The sequence below is a fragment of the Capronia epimyces genome (assembly GCF_000585565.1).
Source record: "Capronia epimyces CBS 606.96 chromosome Unknown aczIQ-supercont1.4, whole genome shotgun sequence".
NCBI classification, from domain to species: Eukaryota; Fungi; Ascomycota; class Eurotiomycetes; order Chaetothyriales; family Herpotrichiellaceae; genus Capronia; species Capronia epimyces.
Window position 1 is genome coordinate 1,086,926 of NW_006912907.1, and position 23,534 is coordinate 1,110,459.

Genomic DNA, 23,534 nt, shown 5'->3' on the forward strand with positions numbered 1-23,534 from the left:
CATCCCATTCCATTCCGCCCAGGCTGTACTCGTACACAGACACTGGCAGGCTTGTTTTGAAAAGGACCAAGCAAAAATCCTTGCTTGCTTGCTTGCTTGCTTCCTTGCTTGCTTGCTTGCTTGCTTGCTTGCTTGCTTGTTTGCTTGTTTGCTTGCTCCGAAAAGTTTCCCCCTGTATCTATCTTCCTGTTTCTTCTTGTTTCTGGGCCTGGGCGGGTTTGGAGAGAGAGAGAGAGAGAAAGACGGCCGTATTTGGAGGAGCCTCCCATCCCGGTGGCTATTATTCTATCGGTGGCTAAGGCTCTCCCAGTGGCCCACGCAGGAGGAAGGATGATGTTGATATTGATATTGATGTCGATGTTGATGTTGATGTTCATGTTTGGTTGTTTATGCCGTGTGTATTTGTATTTGTAGCTGTAGCCTACCTAGTACCTTAGCTAGCTATTTGGTTATGAGTTCGTTCGTTCGTTCGATCTTGCAAGACTCACTCCTTTCCGTCCTGTTGGATCCGGGGATTTGATGTCATGTGTAATCTCCGAGAGTGCATCATTCATTCATTCTATTCATTCATTCATTCGTCGGTCCTGTCCCTGTCCCTGTCCCTGTCCCTGTCCCTACTCCCCCATCGGGCATTGTACTAGGTACTTATTGTTCCCCTCCTCCCTCCCCTCCCCCCTTGACCGTTCCCCTTCCCTTGTCCTTTTCCTTGTCCTTTTCCTTTCCTCCACCGCCGTCTTCGCCTTCTTCACCACTCTTGTCCTCGCCGTCAAACTCGTCCTCGTAGTCTCCCTCGACGTAGTCAAAGGCGCCTCTAACAGGCCTCGGCGTCTTCCAGCCCGCCATCAGCTCGTTGTACAGAAACTGGTCGAAGGTGGGGAAGACATCGATCAGCTCGTCGAAGAACATGATGCCGCTGTGCAGCTTGCGCACGGTGGCTTCGAGGCGCGTGCCGACGCGGAGGTAGGATTGCAGAATCGATTCGATCAAGAAGACGTATTCTTCCTCGTCTGCAGCGCCATCGTTCTCTTGCTGCTTGTTTTCGGCCAGAGATGCCCGCTCGGCTGGTGTCAGATCTTCGGGCAGGGAGTCGGGGTTCTTCCATGGTTTGGCGTACACCCGTCCCACCGGCCGGAAATGCTGCGAGTTCTGAACATATATTTTCTTGCACTCGGCCGTCGGAGGGATGATCTTGGTGATCTCAAAGCCCACGTGCTCTTTCACCCACTGAACTTCCAACGCTGGACCGCCTTTCAGACCGGCGAGATAGGCAGCAAACACGTCCTCGGAGGCGGCGCCTGCGACGCCAAAGTGGATGATCTGAGAGGCCTCGTCGGGTTTCATGCCAACAAATACTTGGTCTTCTGTGGTGGTCTCGGGGCCCCACCATGTCTCGCCGTCGTAGTTTCGTGCGTAGCTTCCTCCGAACAAGGTCGAGCACGCAATGTTGAAGTCGCCTGGTAGACGACGCGTTGCTTCGGCCACGTTCCACAACTCGGTTGGCACTTCGCGGCACAGGTTGCGCGTGGCCAGTACGTCGTCCCGGTACTCGGGACACACGTCGTGCTGCAGCAGATAGTCCATAAACCGCTCGAGCGTGGTGGTCAGCATGCTGACTTGGTCGCGCGTCTCCAAGCCATACAGGTACTTTGCACGGCGACTGAGAAAGCCCTTCATGCAGCCCAGAAAGTCGACTTCGTACAGGCTCGTTTCCGTGCCCAGGTTGAGCTTGTCGTCCGTCACCGACGCCTGGGTCAACGTCGCGGACGCTTGCGTCTTGTCCATGTCCTCGGTGTTCTGGCCGCCTTGGAAATTGTTGGGCCCGACCTCGACGCCGCCGTAGATCAGGTACTTGTACAGCACGTCGCGGCGTTCATTGGTCATTTTTCGGGTTCGTTCGAACCGACCAATCGCCGTGAGGATGCGGGTGACGAAGGGGAGGTCTCTATGAATGCAGATAGACAGCACATGTTAGCCATCATCATCCTAGGGTTGTAGATGAGAATCGCATGGTTGTGCTTACGCATCATAGAGTTGCTGCTCTTCAGCATGTTGGACGGGAGTCATGGGCGTGTCGGCGAAGAAATCCTCGAACCCAGTGGGTTTGCCCTGACCGGGGGTTATGTCTGTTAGTCTAGCTGAAAAGAAATCTGTGACTGCCATGTCCAAATGGTTGGGGGCATCTCACCAGTCCACGTTGGCTCTGAGGCTTTCTCTTCGCCCTCTTCTTCTTCTTTTTGGGTTGGAGTGGGGGCAGGTCGGTGACTTCTCCGTAGTCGTAGTCCTCTGCATTTTCAATCTGGTTTCCGTTCTCCGTCCCGGTGATAACTGTCTCGGTCTCGGCCCTGGTAGAGGCGTGGTCGGGGTCATGGTCATCTTCGACAGCAGCACTTCTGCCGTGCGACTTGCCGCCCTCTTTGGGTCTCAAGGGAAGGGTGCGAGAGTCGAGATCAGGACGGGGAGTGTCGTTGGTGTTGGTGGTGGCCGTCACCATTGCAGGACCTCGGCTGTGGTAGGATGCCTGACTTGTATCTTCTCGTCTCACGTCTTCGTCTTCGGCCATGTCGATGCAGTAGTCGATGTAGTAGTCGATGTGCTCTACCTGGCCGCAAACAAGAGGGAGGCGTGAGTAGAAAGGAGAAGGACAGGTGTAGATGAAAAGGCGGCCACAGGACAAAAAGGACAAAAGGTCCTCGCGAGGGGCTGGCTCGAGAACAGCAAGTGAAGCAAGCCTACCAGCCTAGGAATGGTTCAAGGTAAAGTGAAGAAGAAGGAGAAAGAGAAACCGGGCATGATTCACTACCAGTGGCACTGGCACTGGCACTGGCACTGGCACTGGCACTGGCACTGGCAGGTGGATTTAAAGGCAGAAACTTGAATAGAAAGATCAAGGGTGTGGGTATTGATGGCAAAGGCAAACAATCAGTCAAACAATCAGCCTGGCACACGGCCAATCTATTGTTGCTGCTGCGCTTTACGTGCCTCAGGTCTCAACTAAGGTTTGACACAAGGCTGAGGTCAACCTCCGCAGGCTTGCCAGTTCAGCGCAGTGCTGCTCAAGTTGTAGTGACAATACTGTAGTTTAGCAATACTGTATTTTCGCTAAAAGGAGGGATGAGTTATAACTATCTGTTTGGGAACATGCGTGATGCCGCCCTATTCTCAGAGACATTCTATTCCACTTCACTCCCTAGTATTCACCATTGACCCAATTTGAAGTGCTGGGCGAGTCGCAGCTAAGTTCCGAGCAGTGTGTGCCTATCTTTCACCGCTATGTACAGAGTCCATACTAGTATATCAAACCTCCCATCCTGGAGGATCACAAATCTGTTCATGCCAGTCCTTGATCCTTGACGTACAAGCTCACCATCTGATTTTCCATTTCCTCTTGCCTTTACCATTCCTGTTTTCCAGCGTCGACATGGCCGATTCCTCTGCCTCGAGACTGGCCGCCATCCCCTCGGCCGCCGAGCTGGTCAAATTCGACCACAGCGCCGCCGGACAGTAGGTCGTCGCGCTCGCACATGCATGCCTCCCGATGGCCATGATCGCTCTGCTGACATGCATTCTGCCGTAGTGAGGGCATCAGCTCCAATGCCTCGGGGTCCCTGATCATCAAGCCGTGCACCCAGGCCGAGATCGACTTCTATGAATCCGCCAAAGCCCACCCTCTGTTCCAAGCCCACATCCCGACCTTCCTCGGGTCGCTGTCCCAGAATGAGGACCAGGAGGCAGTGCGACCGCTCCTCGATGCCGGTCGGGATCAGTCTCTACAAGGTGGCCCAGGCGCGGGCACGGCCACAGTCACAACAGACCCCACGCCAGGACCGGTGAAGCGCAAGAGCTGGAAGCCGTCGGGCGGCAAGAAACTGTCCACGGGACTGGCGGTCGTGCTGGAGAATGTGGCCGCAGGGTTTCAACATCCGAATGTGCTGGACGTCAAACTCGGGGCGCGGCTATGGGACGACGACGCGCCAGTCGCGAAACGCCAGAAATTTGATGAAGTCGCGCAGCGCACCACGAGTGGCAGTCTGGGCTTCCGGATCGCAGGGATGAAGCTGTGGTGCCCCCCTCTTGGAGGAGGAGTTGGGGAGAAAGAAGGCCAACAAAGCTCCGCAGTCCCGAGCGACGAACCCAACGTCGAGTGGAAGAAGGGGTATAAGAGCTACAACAAGTTCTACGGCCAGTCGTTCTCCAAAGACAACGTGGCCGAGGCGTTCACGACCTACCTAGGCGGCGTGCGACGAGACGAACAGACGGGCAAGACAGTGTTCAAGCGGAAACGGGCACCCTTGATCGCTCGGCGCCTAATTCGCGAGCTCGAGAGCATCCAATACGCGCTGGAGAACGAGGAGAGCAGAATGTACAGTGCCAGCGTGCTCTTGGTGTACGAAGGCGACGAGGCTGCGTTGGAGGTCGGTCTCCAGGAGGAGGAAAAGGAAAAGGAAAAGGAGAAAGAGAGAGAAAGGGAACGGGAAAGGAGTCGGCACCAGGTCCGGGAGCAGGACACCGCTGAGCACGACGACGAAGACGAAGACTATGACGACGAACAGCTAGCCTACGACGAGTATGACGACGAAGAGTATGGCAACGAAGACTTTGACGACGAAGACGAGCAGGCCAATATACCGCGAAAGGTACACGAGGCCAGACTCATTGATTTCGCGCATGCCTCGTGGACCCCCGGCCAGGGGCCCGACGAGAACGTTCTCAAGGGCATTCGGAGCCTGTTGGACATCCTAAGGGGCTTGGTCGAGTAGCCTCAGCCCTTAAGCCTTAGCCTGCCTGGTCTGTCTGGTAGGTAGAACGACATGATGCACGAGGTTGTGAAGGCTGCCTGCTTGCCTGCTTGTTCAAATATTGCTTGTTCAAACATCCCCGCTTGATCGACCATCTTATGTAGCCTACGTCGGACAATCACAAACACAAGCACAGGCACAGGCACAGGCATAATCACTGATTACGGGAAGGGAAAATGAAGTTGATAGACATAAAATATGTTTTCCTTGGAGCCGAATAGACCTGGTTCTGATCGACCGCCAACCGCCACATTTCATGGCCCCTGATCTGCCATTTTATCTATCCGTCGGACCGGGATCGCTGGATTCTAGCGGATCCCTCTCAAGATCTGTCTATCCCAAGAACTGGCTCCGGCCAACCTGCCCAGACGATGGCGCGGGCGGGAACTCGGCCAGCCACGGGGCTCAGCAGACTAATGCGACCTCGCGCCTCGTCTGTGTCCGTGACATAGAGAAAGCCCATCACACTGCTGTCTCGAATGGTTTCCTGTTCGGCTTCAGCTTCGCAGTTCATCACAGCGAGGATGGCGTTGCGCATTGCGGCGTAAGGCGCAGAGACTCGTTCGTAGATTTGTGATGCCGGGAGAGCCACCTTGGATGAGGATCCTCCGGGATATGTCCCAGATGCATCATCAGTCATCCCACCGGGCAGGAAGGTTTCTTCATCTTCGTCGTCGAAGCTGGCTCCGACAGATGCTGACGATGACGGATCAGGGGTACTGCTGATCCGCCGCCAGACAGTCAGAGTCGAAAAGTCCACTTGCTGCTGGCGTGGCTGTAGCGAGATCCCGTTGCTGAGTCGTGGGTTGCCATAGAAGTATGCTTTGATCTGCGCTGCACGAAACGCTTGCATGTATGCTTCATCGCGGTCGACGCAGCCGCCCGACTTGGTGAGCTTGATCACCGAGATTGTCTCAGCGTGACCAGCAGTGGTGGATCGAGAAACTGTAGGTTGCCTGTCAAACCTTTTGACCATGTCACTGTACAGCCTTTCTGATCCTAGACAGATAATGGTCGAGACGGCAAATTCCGACACAATATCTTGAATAATATCGTAGCCCACCTGGCCCGTTTTGCTGGACGTGAGACTACCAGGAGTATCGATGATGAGTCCGCTTTCTCTGGTTTCGGCGTCGTTGGCGAGTCGTCCGCTGATAGCGAGCGCTAGGCGACGTATTTGGGCCTTGTATACCTTGCCCTCCTTTTCCTCCGGTCTGGGACTACCGTAGAAATACACCAGCGGCAGTTTGACAGGGATGGCTCCATTCGGACCGCTCATGGGTGCAGTGCCCCACCCTTCTTCGATGTCCATCAAGGTCTTGAACACAGTTGCAGTGAAAGTGCCTGGTATACTCATCACTCCCTCCTTGACATCCAAGTTAAGCACGAGTGGTGAACGGGAAGATCGATTCGAATATCCTGTGAGGATCTTGGCCAGCGAACTCTTGCCTGCGTTATCAGGTCCCAGTATCAGCACCCGTGGCCCCTGGCGGCCATGCGCCTTGGCTTGATCGCGGAGGGTCTCAAGCGCGAAATGTACATTGATGTATTCACTCATGGGCGTTTCTTCAGCGATATACTCGCTCTGGAGAGCATCTCCGCGGACCTCGAAGGAACAGCCATGCCAGGTGTAAATCGCGGCTTTGGTGGCTGTGAAGGTGTAGGTGTTTCCAATGACGAGTTCGGTTCCAAATAACTCGGCGGTGCCTCTCAGCAACTGGGACAGTGTCATCAGACCAGGCTGCCAAAACGTAGTGCAAGGGGAAATAAGTACCTTAAGCTGAATGTATTTCCCAACGGCGACCTCGAAGCGCCATTCGTTATCTTTGGCTAGGTCATGCTGACTGGTCTCGGCTGTATGAACCTCTTCGGGCTCGTCTAGTCCAAGGCCCGGCAGAGACATCTCATTTCGAGAGATGATGCTCAGGAACAAGGTACACAACTAATAACAGTAACAGTACGGATACTTCGCAGGATGTGAGGTCATTTTCAGGAAATTTCAAAACAGAAGGTTAGACGAGAAGAGCTATGGAATATTAGGTTTAGCGCCACGCTTATATTAACCCTTGCAGCCTTAGTCAGCTGGTAACATGTATATCAGTGATCATCTCTCATACCCAAACCAAAAAGGGGCTGGACAGAACCGCACAGGGCCGGACTTTCCAGGTCCGTGGGTTCACGTTATGTGTTTATTTCATCGAGGCGATCGCCGCAGTTCCATCACCGGCTCAGCCGATGCATGGGACGACTTGTCGGATGGGGAGAGTAGTTGGAGTCGCAGCGTTTCGCCAAAGCCGACAGCCTGATTCGTTTCAAGGCGGCTTCGTCGCCCGTCCAATCCTCGGAGATGGTGTAGCTCACACGCTGGACACACGAGCCATGAGCATGCTCTTGTGCAAGGTAGTTTGGGCGATCTGCCGCATCCGCCCTCAAGCTGCGACCTCGCACAGAATCTTTCGAGTCGAGAACTGCGGTTGCCATCGCCTGTACGGCAGCCACTCCACCGGTTGATGGAAAGCCGTGAGACAGGCGATCTCGGCGAACCCACGATAATTTTCGCTGAATGGAAGCGAAATCGGATCCAGCCGACTTTCCAGAGACACACCGCAGGCCTCGACTTTCACATCGATAGCAGGGCCACGAGCCTTTTCCGTCAATCACTGGAACGGGAGGATGTGAGACAAGACAAAACACGTTGGCAAGACTCGACTCGACGGGACCGATCAAGACAATATCTCGAGGACTTACTTGGGACACAGATGGAGCCGCTCTCCCGGCAGTCTAGACAGTCTCCTTGATGGACCCCGAGTTCCTTCAATTGCATCTGCAGGGCGCGGTCAGAACTGGGTCAAGGGGATGTAAGAAAGACGTGCAGTGCAGCACTCACTTTCCATTCCATGCTTAATCGCATATGTTCCGGATAATTCATCGCGTCTGTCGTGGGCAATGTCCACCTATATTTACGGTCGCCGGCGTTGTGATGATCGTTGCTAGCCACGGGGCTCGAGATGAGATGGGGCGTGCTGGCCTTTCCTGGCTGCTGGAAACCACTGGCCGGTTCTGCATCCGCACCTGCCACTTGGCTATATGCCGCGCTGGTGACCAACATTTCGTGAGCTTTCATGCCGCTTCTGTCGCTGGCCGACGAGCCTGCAGAGTTGGGTTGGTTGGGAGGCGGAGTCCTTCCGTTGTTGTGATTCGGCCCAAGATGCAGCGAGTTGTAGCCTTGAGCAGACTGCAGGGTCAATTCAAAGTCGTCAAGTGTGGCGGTTGATGTTGAGTCTGCCACAGTCCGATGCAGTTGATGCTCTGCAGGGGGTAGGTGACGAAGCCCGCCAATACTGTTGTGTCTTAGATGAGCGACGTTTGTCGGGCATCCCGGCTTGGAATTGAATTGAAAATCTACCGCTGCCGATTTTCGCTTACGGTTCGGGCTTGACTGGCCGCGGCTGGGGCTGCGAAGCGGGGAATCCCACGCCGGTTCCAAACTGTGGCTTTGCCGGGTGGCATAGGGTTGTCTGAGGTGGGATATTCCGGCGTCAACATGAGGGCGATTCGGCGACTCGGTGCTGGGGAGCATGGGTCGGAATATAGAAAGCGGATTCATCCCAAAAGCGACGGATAGGCTGATCAATCCGCGCGTTGGTTCACAGGTTCATGTGAGATGCCCATCAGGCTGTGCGTGCGCGCGCTCAGGCCGTGAATAAGGTGGCAGTTGGACGGATCTCCTCTGTAGCAGTCTGTCAGGCGCTGGCGGTGTCCGATGGATAGGTGATCAGATATATGGGGATGTTGTGAGAAGTGGTGGAAAAGAGGAAGAATGCCAGCGAACGTCAAAACAGAGTGGTGAGTCAATGGCAATGCCATGCCAATAGGCAGAAGTGATGTTGTAAGTGGCGGCTATCCGTCCAATGATCTCGGGGCCATCGCTATTTGGCCTCTCAGCCTGACAAGGCTAAATCATTCCCAGCATCCCATTCTGTCTTTCAGCCGTATCTCCCTATCATCTGGTCTGGGAAGATAGGCGATGCTTGGTAGATGGTAGATGAGAGATGGGAGACGGTAGATACAGCCTTAAGTGTGCTTAAGCTCCCAGTTCCTCCACGTCCATCCCTTCCACCAACCCTCCAAGAAATCGCCGACACCGTAGCCTTTGTTCCAGCCCTTCGCACCATTCCGGTTCCTCTGACTAATGTTCCAGAAGAGCGTGCCGTCATAACAACCGCGGAGGTCGTCCTTCCACACACGGCCATCCTCCTGGAGCAACAACCAGGTCGTCCACAACTCCATAAACCCAAAACTCCAGCCAGCCGGATCCGCAGCGCACCGGTTCTTCTTCCACATGGCCCACATCTCATCCGCACTCAGCCCACCGGTGCCCGACGTATCCCAGCGGTCAAACATGGCGTCGAACCTGTCGGCCTGGAAATGTCCATCCACGTCAAACACGTTGGTATCGGATCCGTGCTTGGCCTTCTGCAAGCTGCCCACGAAGATGCGGAAATAAGGGTCGGGCAACCAGCTGTGGCCGAGAGTGGTGGGGTAAGAAAAGAACAATGGGATGAGGAGCGAGCCGAGGGAGAAGACGACATTAAACCCCAGCTCTCGGAAGCCGCCGTAGACGTCCCATGGGTAAATGATGCCATCGTTATCACGGTCCCAGAAAAGGACATGTTGTTGTAGAGCGGTCAACTGCAACTGCCGAGTCTGGATATCCGTACCTGGAGGATACGGGGGCGGGAGGCCATCGGAGAGCCCCTTGGTTGAGTGTGGTTGCTTGACTGTGGCCGAGGGCATGTCGGCAGGAGAAGTCTATGCAGAACCGTACCGTTTGATGAGGGGAGATGTAGACCAAGATATCGATGCTCGTCAGGTCTAGGAGGAGATTGCGTGTCTACTAGTTAGTATCACGCTTGTATCTGGGCGTGCAGGAAACAAGGACAAGGATGAGAAAGAGCACATGTCAATCCATGATGATGACGATCGTGGCTGGAATGATGATGTTTGGCTGCTGTCCGCAAGCTCAAGCTCAAGCTCAACTCCGCTCTGAGTGGTGATGCTTGATGCTGGCACCACGAGCAGAATTGAAGGCTTTGCTCCCTGGCTATCGACCTGGGGACTGTGAAGGTGAGTTGACACTTGATTGTTGGGATGGCCGTGGAGGGGAGCAGGCGCAGGCGCAGGCGTCCAATCACGAGCGGAGATCTGCCGAGGCTGCAACGTGGTCATGTGATGCCCATTAGCATCACGTGATATCAGAAAGACATAGTCACGTGGCAGGCTCTTGACAGGGGGTGATCTTTAGCAGTACAGAGTACTCCCCACCTACTCCCGTACCTGGAGGTGGCTGTACGGAGTACGGAGTACAGAGTACGGATACTCCATACCTAGATATCTACCTACGTAGTATCTAGTATCTAGTAGCCAGCAATGACCGCAGACATCAAACACCCGTTCTCCATCTTGACACGCCCTCTTGGAGACCAGCATAGTCACTCTATCACTGACTCTTGATCTCGCCTCTCGAACAATGGGTGACCCTACATCTTCAGCGGCTAACCCAACTTCCATCTCTGCCGTCGATTCGAACAACACCTCCTCTCACCCCGACCCCGACACCCATGTCGGTGATCAATATGAAGTCCCAACCTACGAGCCGCATTCATCCTTTGCGTCGCTGAAGGAACGCATTCGGCATCACTACGAGCTCGCCTCGGACTATTACTACTCACTCTGGTAACGCTACGCATTCCATACAACGTCATCCGTCCCATCTTGCATCTTGCTCAATCATACTCATATCTACCATCCACCCCGCGCATCTCTAACATGGCACCCCTTCTTCTCTCCACAGGGGCCAGCACATCCACCACGCCTACTTCCTCTCCCCCACAGACACCAAAGAGACCGGGCAGATCAACCTGATCAATCTCCTCCTCGACATCTCCGGTCTCGCGCCTGACTCCACGGTCCTCGATGTCGGCTGTGGCATTGGCGGCACCACCCGTCATCTGGCCCGCGAACACGGCTGCACCGTGACCGGGATCACCATCAGCGGCCGACAAGTGCAAATTGCCCAACGGCTGACCGGCGAGGAAGTGGCAACCTTCGCAACCGGCACTGGCGGCAGTGCTCCCAGCCAAACCTCGACGACTGGCGGTGCCGACGCTGACGGCTTCACCGCTGACGGCCCCCGCGGCGGCCGAGTCAAATACATCGAACTCGACGCGGAGAAGATGGAAACGGCATTCCCGCCCTCGAGCTTCGACTGTGTCTGGATCTCCGAAGCTCTCAGCCATTTCCCAGATAAACCGCTGTTCTTCCGCAACTCGGCGCGGGTGTTGCGTGGCAATGGCAAAGGGAAACTCGTCATTGCCGACTGGTTCCGCGCCGAGAACCTCACCGAGCAACAGACCGAGGCCGATATCAAGCCGATCGAGGATGGGATGCTGTTGCCCCCGCTGTGCACCCAGGCCGAATACGTGGCCATGGCGGAGGCGGCCGGTCTCAAGCTGCTACATGCGCCCAAGGACATCAGTAAAGACGTGGCTAAGACATGGTAAGTGTGGCGCATCGCATCACATCATATTGCACCTCTTCACCTCTTCAACTCTTCGCCTCGTCTCCCTTCGCCCCTGCCAATGATTCAGAATCACCCAAGCACAAAGGTAGAAAATTTCTAACCCCCGTCTGCCATCTCTCCAGGGACATCTCATGGACCCTCGTCTCCTCGCCCTCGCTGTGGGCCTTCGCCATCTCCCAGGGCCGCGACGGCCTCGCCTTCCTCCAAGCCTTCCGGGCCATGCGGCGCGGCTACGCCAACGGCACCTTCAGATATGCCGTCTTGGCTTTTGGGAAGCCGCAGGATCGACTTTGATATTTGGAATGTGAATACAGCCGGAGGGGCCGAAGGCATCAAAAGCCAAAGAAAGCCTGAGAAGGAGGCATGTGCTATTGCAGATGCAGATGCAGTTGCAGATGCAGTTGCAGTTGCAGTTGCAGTTGCAGTTGCCGTCGCTCCTGGTCTGGGGCTCGAATCAAACATCCGACCACGCTGTGCGCCAGAAGAACGTTGACGACCTATATGAAATGAATGGTCTGCGTCTAAATTACGCCACGATGAGAAAATCAACGAGGAATTATAAAGCCATCATGTTGAGTAGAGCGGTAAATGTAGATACACAAAGTTGACATGCGCACCAGGCTATGCCGCTGCCGCTATGCTGCCGCTATGCTAAGCAAGGCTTTTTTGCTATTTAAAGGCAATTATCTACATCTGAAATATACCAATATGCGACAAAATCCAGTCAAATGATTGCCCGTTCGTCGACATGGACAAGTATGACCCGGCATGGCCGGTGAAAGTCTTATCTCATCTCATTGGGTGCGTGGGCTTACTCTCCATCACTCTCGTCCTCGGCCGTTCCTTCATGGAAGTTCTTGCCTTCGGTCGTCTCGTTGATAACACCAGCCCGGATGGTCCAATCGCCAAAGTGTTCACCCGGGTTTCTCTCCTTCGCGTACCGGGCCAACAACCCTGTCATGATCTCCAAGATCTCATCTTCCTTGATGCTGCTCCGGTACAACTTGTTCAAGCGTTGACCGTGGTAGCCACCACCCAGGTACATGTTGTAGGCGCCGTAGGCCTTGCCGACGAAGGCGACCTCGGCGAGCCACGGTCGGGCACAACCGTTCGGGCAACCTGTCATGCGCATCACAAGGCTGTCCTGAGCCAGACCGTTCTGCTCTAGACAGTCCTCAAGCTTGCTGATGAGTTGCGGAAGGTACCGCTCCGACTCAGCCATGGCGAGACCGCACGTGGGGAAGGCAACGCAGGCAGAGCTGGACAATCGCAAACCCGAGAATTGCGTGTTGTCCAGCTTATATTTCTTCATCAACTCGGCAATCGCCGGTTTATCCTGGTCCGTCACGTTGGACAGGATGAGATGCTGGTTGCCAGTCAGGCGGAACTCGCCGTTGTGGACCTTGGCAATCTCCCGCAGTCCAGTGCGCATGGGGAAGTCTGCGGTGTCTTCAATGCGGCCGTTCTCAATAAAGAAGGTGAAGTGGTTTAGCCCCTTCTCGTCTTTCAGCCAGCCGAAGGTGTCGATGTTCGAATGGAACTTGAAGGGCCGAGGGGCGTCGAACTTGATTCCAAGAGGGGTGAGCAGTTCTTGCACTTTCGACTTGAAGACTTCATTGCCCATGTCATCCATGGTGTACTTCAGACGAGCGTGTTTCCGGTTCTTCCGGTCACCGTAATCGCGCTGGACGAGCATAATCTTCTCACAAACAAGATGGGCCTGGTCAGCAGGGACATAGCCCATCATGTAGCCAGTTCGAGGATAAGTCTTCTTGTTGTTATGCGTCACACCCATACCGCCGCCGGCAAGAATGTTGAAGCCCTCAAGGTGGGCGTTGTCCTTGGATCGAATGGCAATCAGGCCCACGTCATGAGCGTAGACATCCGTGTCGTTGTGGGGTGGAATGGCAATCGTAATCTTGAACTTTCGAGGAAGATAGGTTGGCCCGTACAGCGGCTCGTAGTCTTGAACAGCGTCACCCGCCACTTGAGTTTTTTCACCAGTTGTATCGTCCTTCAGCCAGATCTCATGATAAGCGGTGGTTGATGGTAGCAGATGATCGGATATTTTCTTGGAGACGGCGTGCACTTCTTGGTGATACTCGGACAGGGTAGGTAGACTGGAACACATTACGTTCCGGTTGACGTCGCCGCAAGCTGCAATGGTCGTCATGAGGGCTTTGTTGATTGCCCGCATGGCTGGTCGTAGTTTGGATTTGATGACACCATGAAACTGGAATGTCTGTCTGGTTGTCAACTTCATCGTCTCGTTTCCGTGGGCTGAAGCGATGGCATCCATTTGTAACCACTGTGAAGGCGTAGAAACACCTCCCGGCAAACGGCATCGGATCATGAACGAATAAGCCGGCTCAAGACCTTGGGCCTTGCGTTCGTCTCGTAAGTCACGGTCATCCTGCATGTAAGTACCATGGAATTTGGTGAGCTGCTGGTCTGACGCAGAGATGGCCCCAGTCGAAGTGTCGGCCAATCCTTCAGCAATGGTGCCTCGCAGGTAGTTCGAATTGATCTTCATGTCTTCGTTGGTCAATGGCGGTGGTTCATCAGGTACACCCTCCACTTTGTCAACATTCAATGCTTGCCAGAGTCGGGGTTCCCATTCTTGGTAACCCGTTTGGTAAGTATCCGGATCCTGATCATCACCAAGCCCAATGGGAGTTAACTGTTTGCCTCCGAGGAATTGGATTCGAGCATCGAGGTCCTTTGCGGGCTTGTTGTAGAAGATCTTATCCTCCTTGCGAGGCCAGTAGTGGCTGTCGCCCAACCCAAAGACAGAGTAGTGGACGTTTGAGAGATCAAGATCGGCCGTGTCCTTGATCCCCTCCCAGAATGCACGAGCATTCTGTGGGAACTCTCCTTGACCGGCTGTACTGGTGATTAAGACAACGTTTTCTTCATTGGGAAGATCCTCGAGGGGATAATCATCCATGGCCATGACCATGGTCTTGAGCCCTCGAGCCTTGCCACGATTTCCCAATCTCTTGGCCAGCCCTTGGCCATTGCCATTGTCAGATGCAAATAGAATGGTCAATGGGGCTCCGTACAAGCCCTCCAACATCTGCTCGTAAGCATCTTTCGCCTTGCGCTTCTGCAGCTTGCGTACTTCGGAGCCGTAAGACTCGGACAAGTTGGCGGCAAAGTTGGGGTGTCGATTCATAAGTTGGGTAAGCTGATTGTCTCGTCGGAGGAATTCTTCCAGTTCACGTTTAATCCGTTCGGAATCCAAGGAGAAGGTAGGCTCCCCCTTATCTTCGTTTGATGGATCCCATCGGTACAGCGGCCAGTAACCCAGATCCACGGCTTTCTTGGTTTCTTGCAAAACAGTCAGTGGAGAATCAGTCTCCTTGTGGTAGGGCAGGTAAGCCAGTATGACCGAGGGTCCATTGAACTTCTCGGCTTCGATCATTGCCTGTAGCACTTGGGTGTAAGAGCTGTACACCGCAACCGACGCGACGTAGGCGTTACCGTAGTTCATGGCATAGAGGCCAATGTCCTTCTTGCGTCTCATAGAGTCTGCAGCAGCTCGTTCCGAATATGGTTCAGAGTCAATAATCAGCATGTTGACGTTGGCACCCGAAGCCAAGACATGATGAACTCCAGAGTTACCCAGATCATATGCCCAGGCATCGGACCCAATGAGCCACTGGGACTCTTTGAAGAAGAAAGCCTTGTTGTCGAGTAGCTTGGTCGATAATCTTGAGCCATCGGTGGATAGACGAGCAATCACTTCAGGCGCGTACTCGTTCGCCTTGACAGAGTCGGAGGCGTTGAGCGCCCATCTTGACAGCCACTGCTTTGGATTATCGGTGATGAATTCATTACTGCGTGCAGCTGTCTCGGCCTCCTTGACAAATTGTTGACGGTTCTCGATTCGAGCAAGAAGGGATCCAAACCCGTATTCAGGCGAGGCGGCGAGGGTGGCGGAAACACCCGCGTTCCTCTCCTTTAGCTGATTTGCAATGTAGAGTCTATTGCTAAACAACTGGTCAAGGATTTTGAGATACGCGTTTTCTAGCTCAGGCTGGTCAGGGGTGAAACTGTCAATGACTGGTTCCAATTCCTTGCCGATGCTGAGGTTTTGGATGGATCTAACAGCAGTCTGCGAGTGGCCGCGGCGTCGGGAATGCTTCCTCGGAGTGGTTGGGGGGGCTAGGTTCTGGAAGATCCCACGTAGCGCTTGAAGGGCTGTTGCTTGGTCAATCTGGCCCAGTCTGTATTGCACCAAAGAAATGGAGGTTTGGCCACCAGCTCCAGGGCTTAAGCTGGACAACAAGTCAAGGAATGAAGGACCCCATCTTGTAGTCTTTCTCCTGATTTGTTCCAAAACCGCAATCTTTTTGATCGACCTTGGGATGGAGTCGAGGAGGACAGCACTCCCGAGCCAGGGGCGATATAACCGAGCGGTGATCAAACCAACATTGGTCAAGTCAGCCGGGCACTCGTCGGAGTCGAGAACATCAACGAAGACGCCTGTTGATCCGAAAACAAAAATGGCGGCCTCGGCGTCTGGTGGACCAGAATATTCAATGGCGGAATAACTGCGACCGGTGGCTCGTGAAATGATGGCCCAAATATCGCCAACATAGGTAAAAATATCGCTCGCTGTAATCGGACGGGTGATGGGAGCATCCACTGTGGTCGCTATGGAAGATGGGGCGATGCTGTCGGAAGAACTGTCCCGTCTCGACGATGGCACCGAAGAGGTATCGGTGGTGCCATTTACAGAAGATGTAGGCTCAACGGGGGACAAATTCTGCCTAGTCACTCCCGAAGATGCGTGTTGAGGGCGAACCTCTGGCAAGCCTAGGTCAGTCACGGTGGCAGTCCTTCCACCATTGGCATACAACGTCTGTTCATCAGAGTCGGTATGTGACGCCCGTAGACCTACACCAGTCTCGAGGAGCTCTTGCACCAGCTCCCGGCTCTCAGCTGGAATGGGGGTATCTTGGACTGAGTTGATGGGGTCGTAGAAATGGATGACACCTTTACCGCTCTTGATTGCCAACGCATGGGAGGCCAACGCAATGTCCTGCGCCTCTTGAAGGGTTTCTGACTGCAAAAAGGTAAACCCGCACTGTCGAATGGCGCTGATCTCGGAAAAATCCGAGTTAGGCGTGGCCAGCGCCACATGCAACACCACAGGGTATTGAGCAAGTTTATAGAGGTGAGGAATCGAATTCAGGAGGATGGAGGACGGGGTCGTCACGGAGACGAGTTTGCCGGCCTGCAAAGGAGTATATGCTGAGAGAAGAGGGTCTGCATTCTGGCGGACTGGGATGACTTCGGGAAGGGCCTTGGAAATGAAGCTTTTTGCGTTGTTGGCAGTAAATCGAGATAGATGGTACGAGAATTCGGAATCGGTACTCAGCGACGGTTGGACCGAGAGAATGACATCGCTGGCGAGATAGGCAATCCTCGCAACTGTAGATGAGTCTGTCAGTACACAGGATCCTCGATTCTGCGGAGACCCTTGCTTTCACATACCTGCCTCTGCGGGGCTCGAGACCGACCCCATGTCTCTGTGATGGAATTCTGAACCGAGAGAGAACCCCAGAGAGCAGGGACAAAGAAGGAAGAGAGGTGGGAGCTGTGCTTGGGAAAAAAGCGAGAGGCAGCAGTAGTAATGTTCAATACCCCAAATCTCACTGCACGGCTCCTTCGCCGTCCACTACTAGTAGTATCATGGCATCAGTCCCCTCCAACGCCCTGCGGTGCCTCGCCGTCGGTTACCAGGTACTTCCTGGGCGAAATTTTTACGGCAGTCGTGCGGCAGTCGGCGACCGCAAGCTCGTCATTTGTTCTGCAGCTGCGGTGATTGGTGGGCGTCCGATGGCGACATCGAGTGCCATTTGTTCGATGCTACGGTGGGGAAGAAATAATAGCCGGCTAGTGTGGCTGGAGCAGGGACTTCCGTATTCGGGCAGGGTACTCGGTACGGTGGACCGCAGCGGACTATTAGGTACTGATTTGGAGTCACGTGACTCTATTCCATTGGAAATGGGTACATAAGGTACTGCACACAGTGTTGGTGATAACTGCCAGGTACATGACCCCTATATGGTACCCGTCAACCCTTCGAAGTCCCGTCAACCGTTGGAAGTCTGTGTATGGAGTATTCCGTATCCGTGCATCTCTATAGCTCTTCCCGCGCCGGCTTGCGGCCATACACCACATAGCTGCTAATGGTCAGCACACAGCACACAGCACATTCGTGTAAGGTCGTGATAGACCGCGGAAAATTGGTACTCACTATTGCACGTACTGGTGATAGTTCCGGTTTTTGACATCCTGCCGAAACCCCATCATGGCCAGCTCCGTCTCCTCTCGACTCCAGCCGTAGGTGTGGGAAAAGACCCTCAACCCAAATGCCGATGCTCCCTCAATCAAGTTGGTCAGCTCCAGCGCCCCAATCCTCTTCATCCGTCGGTCCTTGGGCCATGGAGAAGAGGGAATCTTGAAAATGTGCTCCACGACGTCGATATACCCAGCGTTTCGAAGGTACTCCGCGAACCGGAGGCAGCAGTCCAACGGAGCTCCTAGTCCATACGACGCCTCAATAAAGCGGTCACAAATGAACTTGAACATCGACTCTTCCGGCATTGACCCGTCATCGCACATGGCGCAGGGATAGACTGAAGCCAACTCACACCAGCCTCCGGGTTTGGTGTGCTCGAACGCCTGTCGCATCAGTTTCGGCCAGTCCCGCACCACATAAAGCGGATCCCGCAAATGGATGAAGTCAAAACTTTCTTTCCGGTAGGTCCACGTGTCCTCGATATCGTCAATCTCGAATTGACAGTTTGGGGCCACCCACTTGGGCTGGATCGGCGCAATGTCAACTCCTAGAACTTGTGCACAGGGGTACATGTCGGCCACGTCGAGAGCCCAGATGCCGGTGCCAGTGGCAAGATCGAGAATGCGCTGAGGTTGCTCGCCAATAGGTGCTAGGAAATGCTTTTCGCCAACGACCATCTCATATTTGCGGTGCTGCAGGTCCATTCGATCCATTTCTGCTTCGTCAATGGGCATTCCATAGCTGTGTTTACCATATTGTGGGTACAATCGTTCATTCTCCAGGATCCCTCGCGAGATCTCCGAAGCGATCGAGGTCACATAGCTAGTGCTGGTGCTCTCAGCATATGCCTCGTCGGTAATATCCAAGTCTGGCAGGATCATCGGGGCAATCTGCGTGGTTGTTTCAGATATAGCTAGTTCGCCATCAGTCTCCAAAGTCTCGACGGATGCGTCACTCGTCAATTGAAAGTCGATTTGGCCTTGAATGCTATAGTCTCGAGGGCTGAATGGTTCATCTGCCAAATTCCCTCCAGATGACGCTGCGCAATCCAGCTGGGGCCCGTCATTTGCTGGCGGCATATCTTGCAGACGTTGCTCCTGCCGTGTGTGAGTCGAACTTTCTGCTGAAGCATGCTGTACATTTTCCTCCGGCACCTGATGCTCCTGCTGAAACATGCCGCTCGCCGTGCAGAACATTGATTCTTGATGGCACGACTCAACTGGTGCAGAGAGTGCTTCCCTCCAAAGTTCGAGGGGCGACGCGATGATGGTCTTGCTGTGGCAAGAGCCCTGCTGCCGGACAAGCCAGACCAAGTTTCGCTCTTAAAAGAAGGCGTGGTCTGCGGACTGAAGATGCAGAAGCCAAGTGGTGTATCAACGCAACGAAGAGCCCTGCTAGAGATGTAATGGCAAGGAAGAAGGGACCCGAAGACCATGAACCATGAAGTAGCACCAAGATGAGCTTTTCAAACAGCAAACATTGACACCGCAGGGAAGCAAGCGGGCAAGGTGGGATGCCGATCGAAAATTGCGGTCAAAAGGGGAGGGAAACCACTCATGTCGGCTTGACAGTTTTGTAAAGTCCAAGACCGAGAAATGGTAGGAGTGGCGGGGTGTCATCTGTGCTGTACCACCTGGAACCTTTCGAGGGAGGGCACCTGCAGCGAAGCCGGTACACGAGCTGATTGCAGTATGTGGGTTACAACGAGCCGTGTTGAAAGGAGGAGACCGTGGTTGAAGCTGTGACAGTTCGATCCAACCCTTGTAACACGCAAGAGACAGCATCGTACCACAGTCATCGGGACAACGTGTATTCTGCGACCGGAAAGGCCTGAGAAGAGGGATTAGGGTGGTAGAGCTTTGAATAGAGAGCTTTGCACGGTTTCAGATGGAGAATGGGTGACTTGAGTAGAGAACGTGGCGAACAAAGGACACGACCCGTTGGACTGTGGCTCCAGGACAGATCCAGCGCGCTTGTTCGTCAGGTCAGCAACACTGAACTACCACTCGCTGGTGTGCCCGTCGGCGCAAATCGTGATTGCTTCCAGTTCCAATGAAGACCCTCTGCTCTTACTGGACAACCAAGTAACGGTCGTCAGTCATTGTCACATCCTAACACCAAGCTTGGTACGCTTTCTCACCAGCGCTTATCCGGCGGAAGGGTTGCACAGGGTGCATCAGAGCGAAAATCGACTCTGTAATTGTGATGATCCTGACCGAACGCAAGCCCCCGAAAGGAGTGCGCATGGATGCATTAGAGTGAGAAGAGCCACGTGAAAGGTGCGTTCAGGCTGTTTTCGAATCAAGCACAGCTGAGGTATTCGAGCTCTGTGGAAGTTTGCCCGCGGTCAATTTTGGAACATGGAGGTGAATCTAGCGGTCTGACATTCAACGATGGCGACAAATCACGAGTCATCTTTTGAGGGGCCCAGGCCACGGATAAATCCAGGTGAACATGCAACCTACCTTACATGTAGATGTTGTTGTGACCGTAACGTGGCAGTACGAGGACCTATGTGTCAGTATGTGTCATGCGATGGAGAGAAGCAGGGGAGGAAATGTAGCTTAAGAGGACGGAGTACCAGGCTCCTAAGGCTACAGATAGGTGATAGAGGTATCCTAGTGCCTAATGCTACAGGAACCTTCAGCCTAATAAGCCTAAGTGCCCCTAAGCCTAACGGCTAAGGGACCTAACCCTTAGTGACTTGGCCTCTTTAAGCCCTCAGCCCCTGCTAAAAAGTCACTGCATGTAGAATTCAAGCCCGCGTCATGCGGAGCCCAAATCGATTCTCCGCAGTCCAACTCTTGCGCCTCTTTTTCTGGAAGTTCTAGAACTATAGCATCCCACAGAGCATCCAGGAGGCTTTATCACCTGAACATCTCTCCAAAATCTCACGAGTCAGCAACAGTTCTCGTTCCGATTTCTCCAGACGTACAGACCAGGCAGTGTGGCTAAGACGTGGTAGGTGGTCTTGCGTAACCAAAGTTTCTGCGGCCAAATTTCATATTCTAAATCATTTTGCTGATCTTGAGTGCCCGGCAGACCAACCATGGCTGACGACGAGGACGACCCTGTCATCGCTTCCTACGATGTCTACCTTACGGAACCTCCTAATAGCAAAGATGCGTCTTCGAAATTATATGTCCTCCAATACCCTTCGCACCGACCTTATTGGAGACCGTACGATGCCGCAACATCGCAGACTCCCACCTCTCTCCGCCTCAAACCAGACTCTGGCTTTGTGGAGATCGACGTGCCCATCTTGACACATGAATATTACAATGAGTATGCCGGCGAAAGATTCGGCAAAGCCGTTGCTGAAGGCCGGACCATGCAAGCTGGTGGTTCACACGGGCTGGCTGGAGGCTTCAGCGCTGGCTCAACACAGTCCAGATTCAAGGACGTTCCGATGCATGACCAGCCTGCCTCCTCCGCCCCGTATCTGACTTCTCAAACTTTGGGTGGGAAGATGGTAGCTCCAAGTACCCGCGATCCTATCTATCTGGTGGGCTGTTTCAAGCAAAATCAAATCCATCTCTCCCATGTGGACTCTGTCGTCCAGATGCGCCCTCAGTTGCACCACATAGACGCGGAAGATGAAGTCAGCCAGAAACGACTACAGTCGGCCAACGCGGCTGGGTTGGCCAAACAGAAACCTGGCTTGGAGGCTCCCACTCCAAAAGTTGAGTCCAAAGCCATCGAGCTCAAGATTAGAGATAACAAGGATGACGCCAAAGACCGTGGCCTCAATGAGAATGCAAGATTGTTGCGTGATATCCAAGTGGAGGAATGGCAACATCATGACTGGGTCAACGAGGACGAATCTGAGTCTAAAACTACGTTCGGCACACACCTGCAGCTCCCCAGCGATGTAACTCATGTGAGTGCGAGGCTACGCAGCATCATCAGCAACGGCGACTGGCTTGACAGGATAAGTGCACCAAGAGAAGATGGGAAGAAAGGCCTCTTGGCCAAACTGCGCGGCCGAGAGCGAGAACGTGCAAGGAGAAAGAAGGCGGAAGAAGAAAAGCGCCAACGTCTGAAGGAGGCCACAGGTGGTACGGCGGCTAGTCATGGCGCACTACTCGGCATGAGCTCAGACAGTGATTTGAGCACCCCAGAGCCTTCCGATAGCGAGGCTGATGAGGATGTCACATTGACTGGGGCTGGCATTATCGACAGAATCTCGGTCAAAGATGAACCTCCTGCTATTTCGATGGCCACTGTTGGAACCTCGGGGCCAGCAGCGACGGCGCATACTGCACCGAAGAAGAGAGGCCGACCGAGGAAGAACCAGGAAGCTATCCAAGTCGACGAGTAAATGGAGCCGTTTCCCTGATCTCCGGGCGGCTCGAAGGAGAGAGTCTTGGTGTCCAAATCAGACGGCCAAGGTATCTCTTCAAGCAATGGCTCGTTCTGGTTCAGAACCTCTTATCCATCCTAAGAGTTGGCGTTTTGCAGCGGACGCCTCGCATGGACAGCCTTCTGAGGCGACCGCCAAGTTCACGAGCCAGCATGTGATCGCAACCCGGCCTTCATGATCATCTGGAAAATCCGCAAATCTTCCTTTGCATCTTCCGCAGTCGTCTTGACACTTTGGCCATGGACAACCATCCCATACAACTCCTTCATTTCCAGCGTATAAGGATCCTCGTATGTCCTCCGAAGGGATGTCTCCCTGTACACTCCGTCGACGTTTTCGCGAACAAGCATTGTAACTGGCAGGCCCTTGATATAAGGGGTGTCATAAACAACTCGTACTGATTTTGTGATGCTATACACCTCGATATGAGCGTCGAAACGTGGAATCTCGTCGATTCCGGATTCATAGGTCAAGGAGAACGAGGGATACTGTAGGATCGCACTTCAACAGGTCAGTCAGCGAAAGGGGCTCCGATTCAAAGCCGAAGGTCACAAACCTCCAGAAAGGCAGGTTGAATGAAGCACCGACCACGGCCTGTGGCATGCCCAGCGCTTCACGCATCGCCGACAGGTCGTGAGAACCCAACCCACCGAGCAGTCGCCACATGCTAGTTGTTTCCGGCGTGGCGGGCACGCCGCATTCGACTGACAGAGCTTCATGGATAATGTCTGCACCCCTAGCCTTTCTATCTTGAAGGACTTCGGGGCTCAAGTCCGTAAAGACTTTAGGGAAGGTACCTGATTGGGCCACAAAATGACTGTTGGGGCCGATAATGTCTGTCGAAGCCAATTCTTGATTCAGCCTGGACTGGGGAGGCTTTGGGGTGACAACCGGTCTTACCTCGTACACGAGCATAAAGGATCTTGTCCATGCCACCTATTTCTTTCACCGCGTCCAAGAACGCTGCTGCGTACCGGCGCATATAGCCAACCATAACTCTGCCTCTTGAGTTGGCCTCTGCCGCAATGATAGAATCAGCATCCTTCTCACACAACGCCATTGGTTTCTCAATGAAGACATGTTTGTCGTGTTTCAGACCCTCGATGGCATGTATCGCGTGATACTCGTCCGAGCTGGCTATGAACACCAGGTCGACGTGAGGCGATGCACACAGCTCTGAAGGATCCAGCGTGGTCTGCGGAACGTGATTGACGACCCTTTGGGCGTTGTGCGCAAGACACGCCGCGGAGACATCGCAGAGGTAGGTGATGGTGAATAAGTCGGAGAGGAAACAGAGAGTCGGAATATGTGCCACCTGAGTGATTTCACCACAACCTATTATGCCAACCCTGACGATCGTATTGCCCGCCATGGCTTGTAAGAGCGCAACGACTGCACGACCATGAATTTGTCGCCCCGAGCGACCTACCTGTTCTCTACGGAGGGTCGTCGGATCTCTAGAAAGAAGGGATGTCGAGA

At 53.9% G+C, this 23,534-nt stretch overlaps 9 protein-coding genes across 9 annotated transcripts; 3 read left to right on the forward strand and 6 right to left on the reverse strand.

The window, feature by feature from the left end:
* Positions 1-645: 645 nt before the first annotated feature.
* Positions 646-2,560, reverse strand: A1O3_05017 (uncharacterized protein; the record flags this gene model as incomplete). Its single annotated transcript, XM_007735145.1, has 3 exons — positions 646-1,942; positions 2,021-2,106; positions 2,186-2,560. 3 exons carry the CDS (start codon positions 2,558-2,560, stop codon positions 646-648), a joined length of 1,758 nt encoding a protein of 585 aa, XP_007733335.1.
* Positions 2,561-3,418: 858 nt separating this feature from the next.
* Positions 3,419-4,757, forward strand: A1O3_05018 (uncharacterized protein; the record flags this gene model as incomplete). Its single annotated transcript, XM_007735146.1, has 2 exons — positions 3,419-3,501; positions 3,575-4,757. 2 exons carry the CDS (start codon positions 3,419-3,421, stop codon positions 4,755-4,757), a joined length of 1,266 nt encoding a protein of 421 aa, XP_007733336.1.
* Positions 4,758-5,118: 361 nt separating this feature from the next.
* On the reverse strand, positions 5,119-6,699 carry A1O3_05019 (uncharacterized protein; the record flags this gene model as incomplete). Its single annotated transcript, XM_007735147.1, has 2 exons — positions 5,119-6,513; positions 6,571-6,699. The coding sequence occupies 2 exons, from the start codon at positions 6,697-6,699 to the stop codon at positions 5,119-5,121; spliced, it is 1,524 nt and encodes a 507-aa protein (XP_007733337.1).
* A 2,171-nt stretch (positions 6,700-8,870) lies between these two features.
* On the reverse strand, positions 8,871-9,593 carry A1O3_05020 (uncharacterized protein; the record flags this gene model as incomplete). The annotated part of the gene is made up of 1 exon (XM_007735148.1): positions 8,871-9,593. One exon carries the CDS (start codon positions 9,591-9,593, stop codon positions 8,871-8,873), a length of 723 nt encoding a protein of 240 aa, XP_007733338.1.
* A 733-nt stretch (positions 9,594-10,326) lies between these two features.
* A1O3_05021 (uncharacterized protein) lies at positions 10,327-11,673 on the forward strand (the record flags this gene model as incomplete). The annotated part of the gene is made up of 3 exons (XM_007735149.1): positions 10,327-10,532; positions 10,651-11,355; positions 11,502-11,673. The coding sequence occupies 3 exons, from the start codon at positions 10,327-10,329 to the stop codon at positions 11,671-11,673; spliced, it is 1,083 nt and encodes a 360-aa protein (XP_007733339.1).
* A 517-nt stretch (positions 11,674-12,190) lies between these two features.
* Positions 12,191-16,912, reverse strand: A1O3_05022 (sulfite reductase (ferredoxin); the record flags this gene model as incomplete). Its single annotated transcript, XM_007735150.1, has 2 exons — positions 12,191-16,818; positions 16,882-16,912. 2 exons carry the CDS (start codon positions 16,910-16,912, stop codon positions 12,191-12,193), a joined length of 4,659 nt encoding a protein of 1,552 aa, XP_007733340.1.
* A 618-nt stretch (positions 16,913-17,530) lies between these two features.
* Positions 17,531-18,771, reverse strand: A1O3_05023 (uncharacterized protein; the record flags this gene model as incomplete). The annotated part of the gene is made up of 2 exons (XM_007735151.1): positions 17,531-17,573; positions 17,648-18,771. The coding sequence occupies 2 exons, from the start codon at positions 18,769-18,771 to the stop codon at positions 17,531-17,533; spliced, it is 1,167 nt and encodes a 388-aa protein (XP_007733341.1).
* Positions 18,772-20,741: 1,970 nt separating this feature from the next.
* On the forward strand, positions 20,742-22,013 carry A1O3_05024 (uncharacterized protein; the record flags this gene model as incomplete). The annotated part of the gene is made up of 1 exon (XM_007735152.1): positions 20,742-22,013. One exon carries the CDS (start codon positions 20,742-20,744, stop codon positions 22,011-22,013), a length of 1,272 nt encoding a protein of 423 aa, XP_007733342.1.
* A 182-nt stretch (positions 22,014-22,195) lies between these two features.
* A1O3_05025 (uncharacterized protein) lies at positions 22,196-23,427 on the reverse strand (the record flags this gene model as incomplete). Its single annotated transcript, XM_007735153.1, has 3 exons — positions 22,196-22,556; positions 22,612-22,891; positions 22,956-23,427. 3 exons carry the CDS (start codon positions 23,425-23,427, stop codon positions 22,196-22,198), a joined length of 1,113 nt encoding a protein of 370 aa, XP_007733343.1.
* Positions 23,428-23,534: the final 107 nt, after the last annotated feature.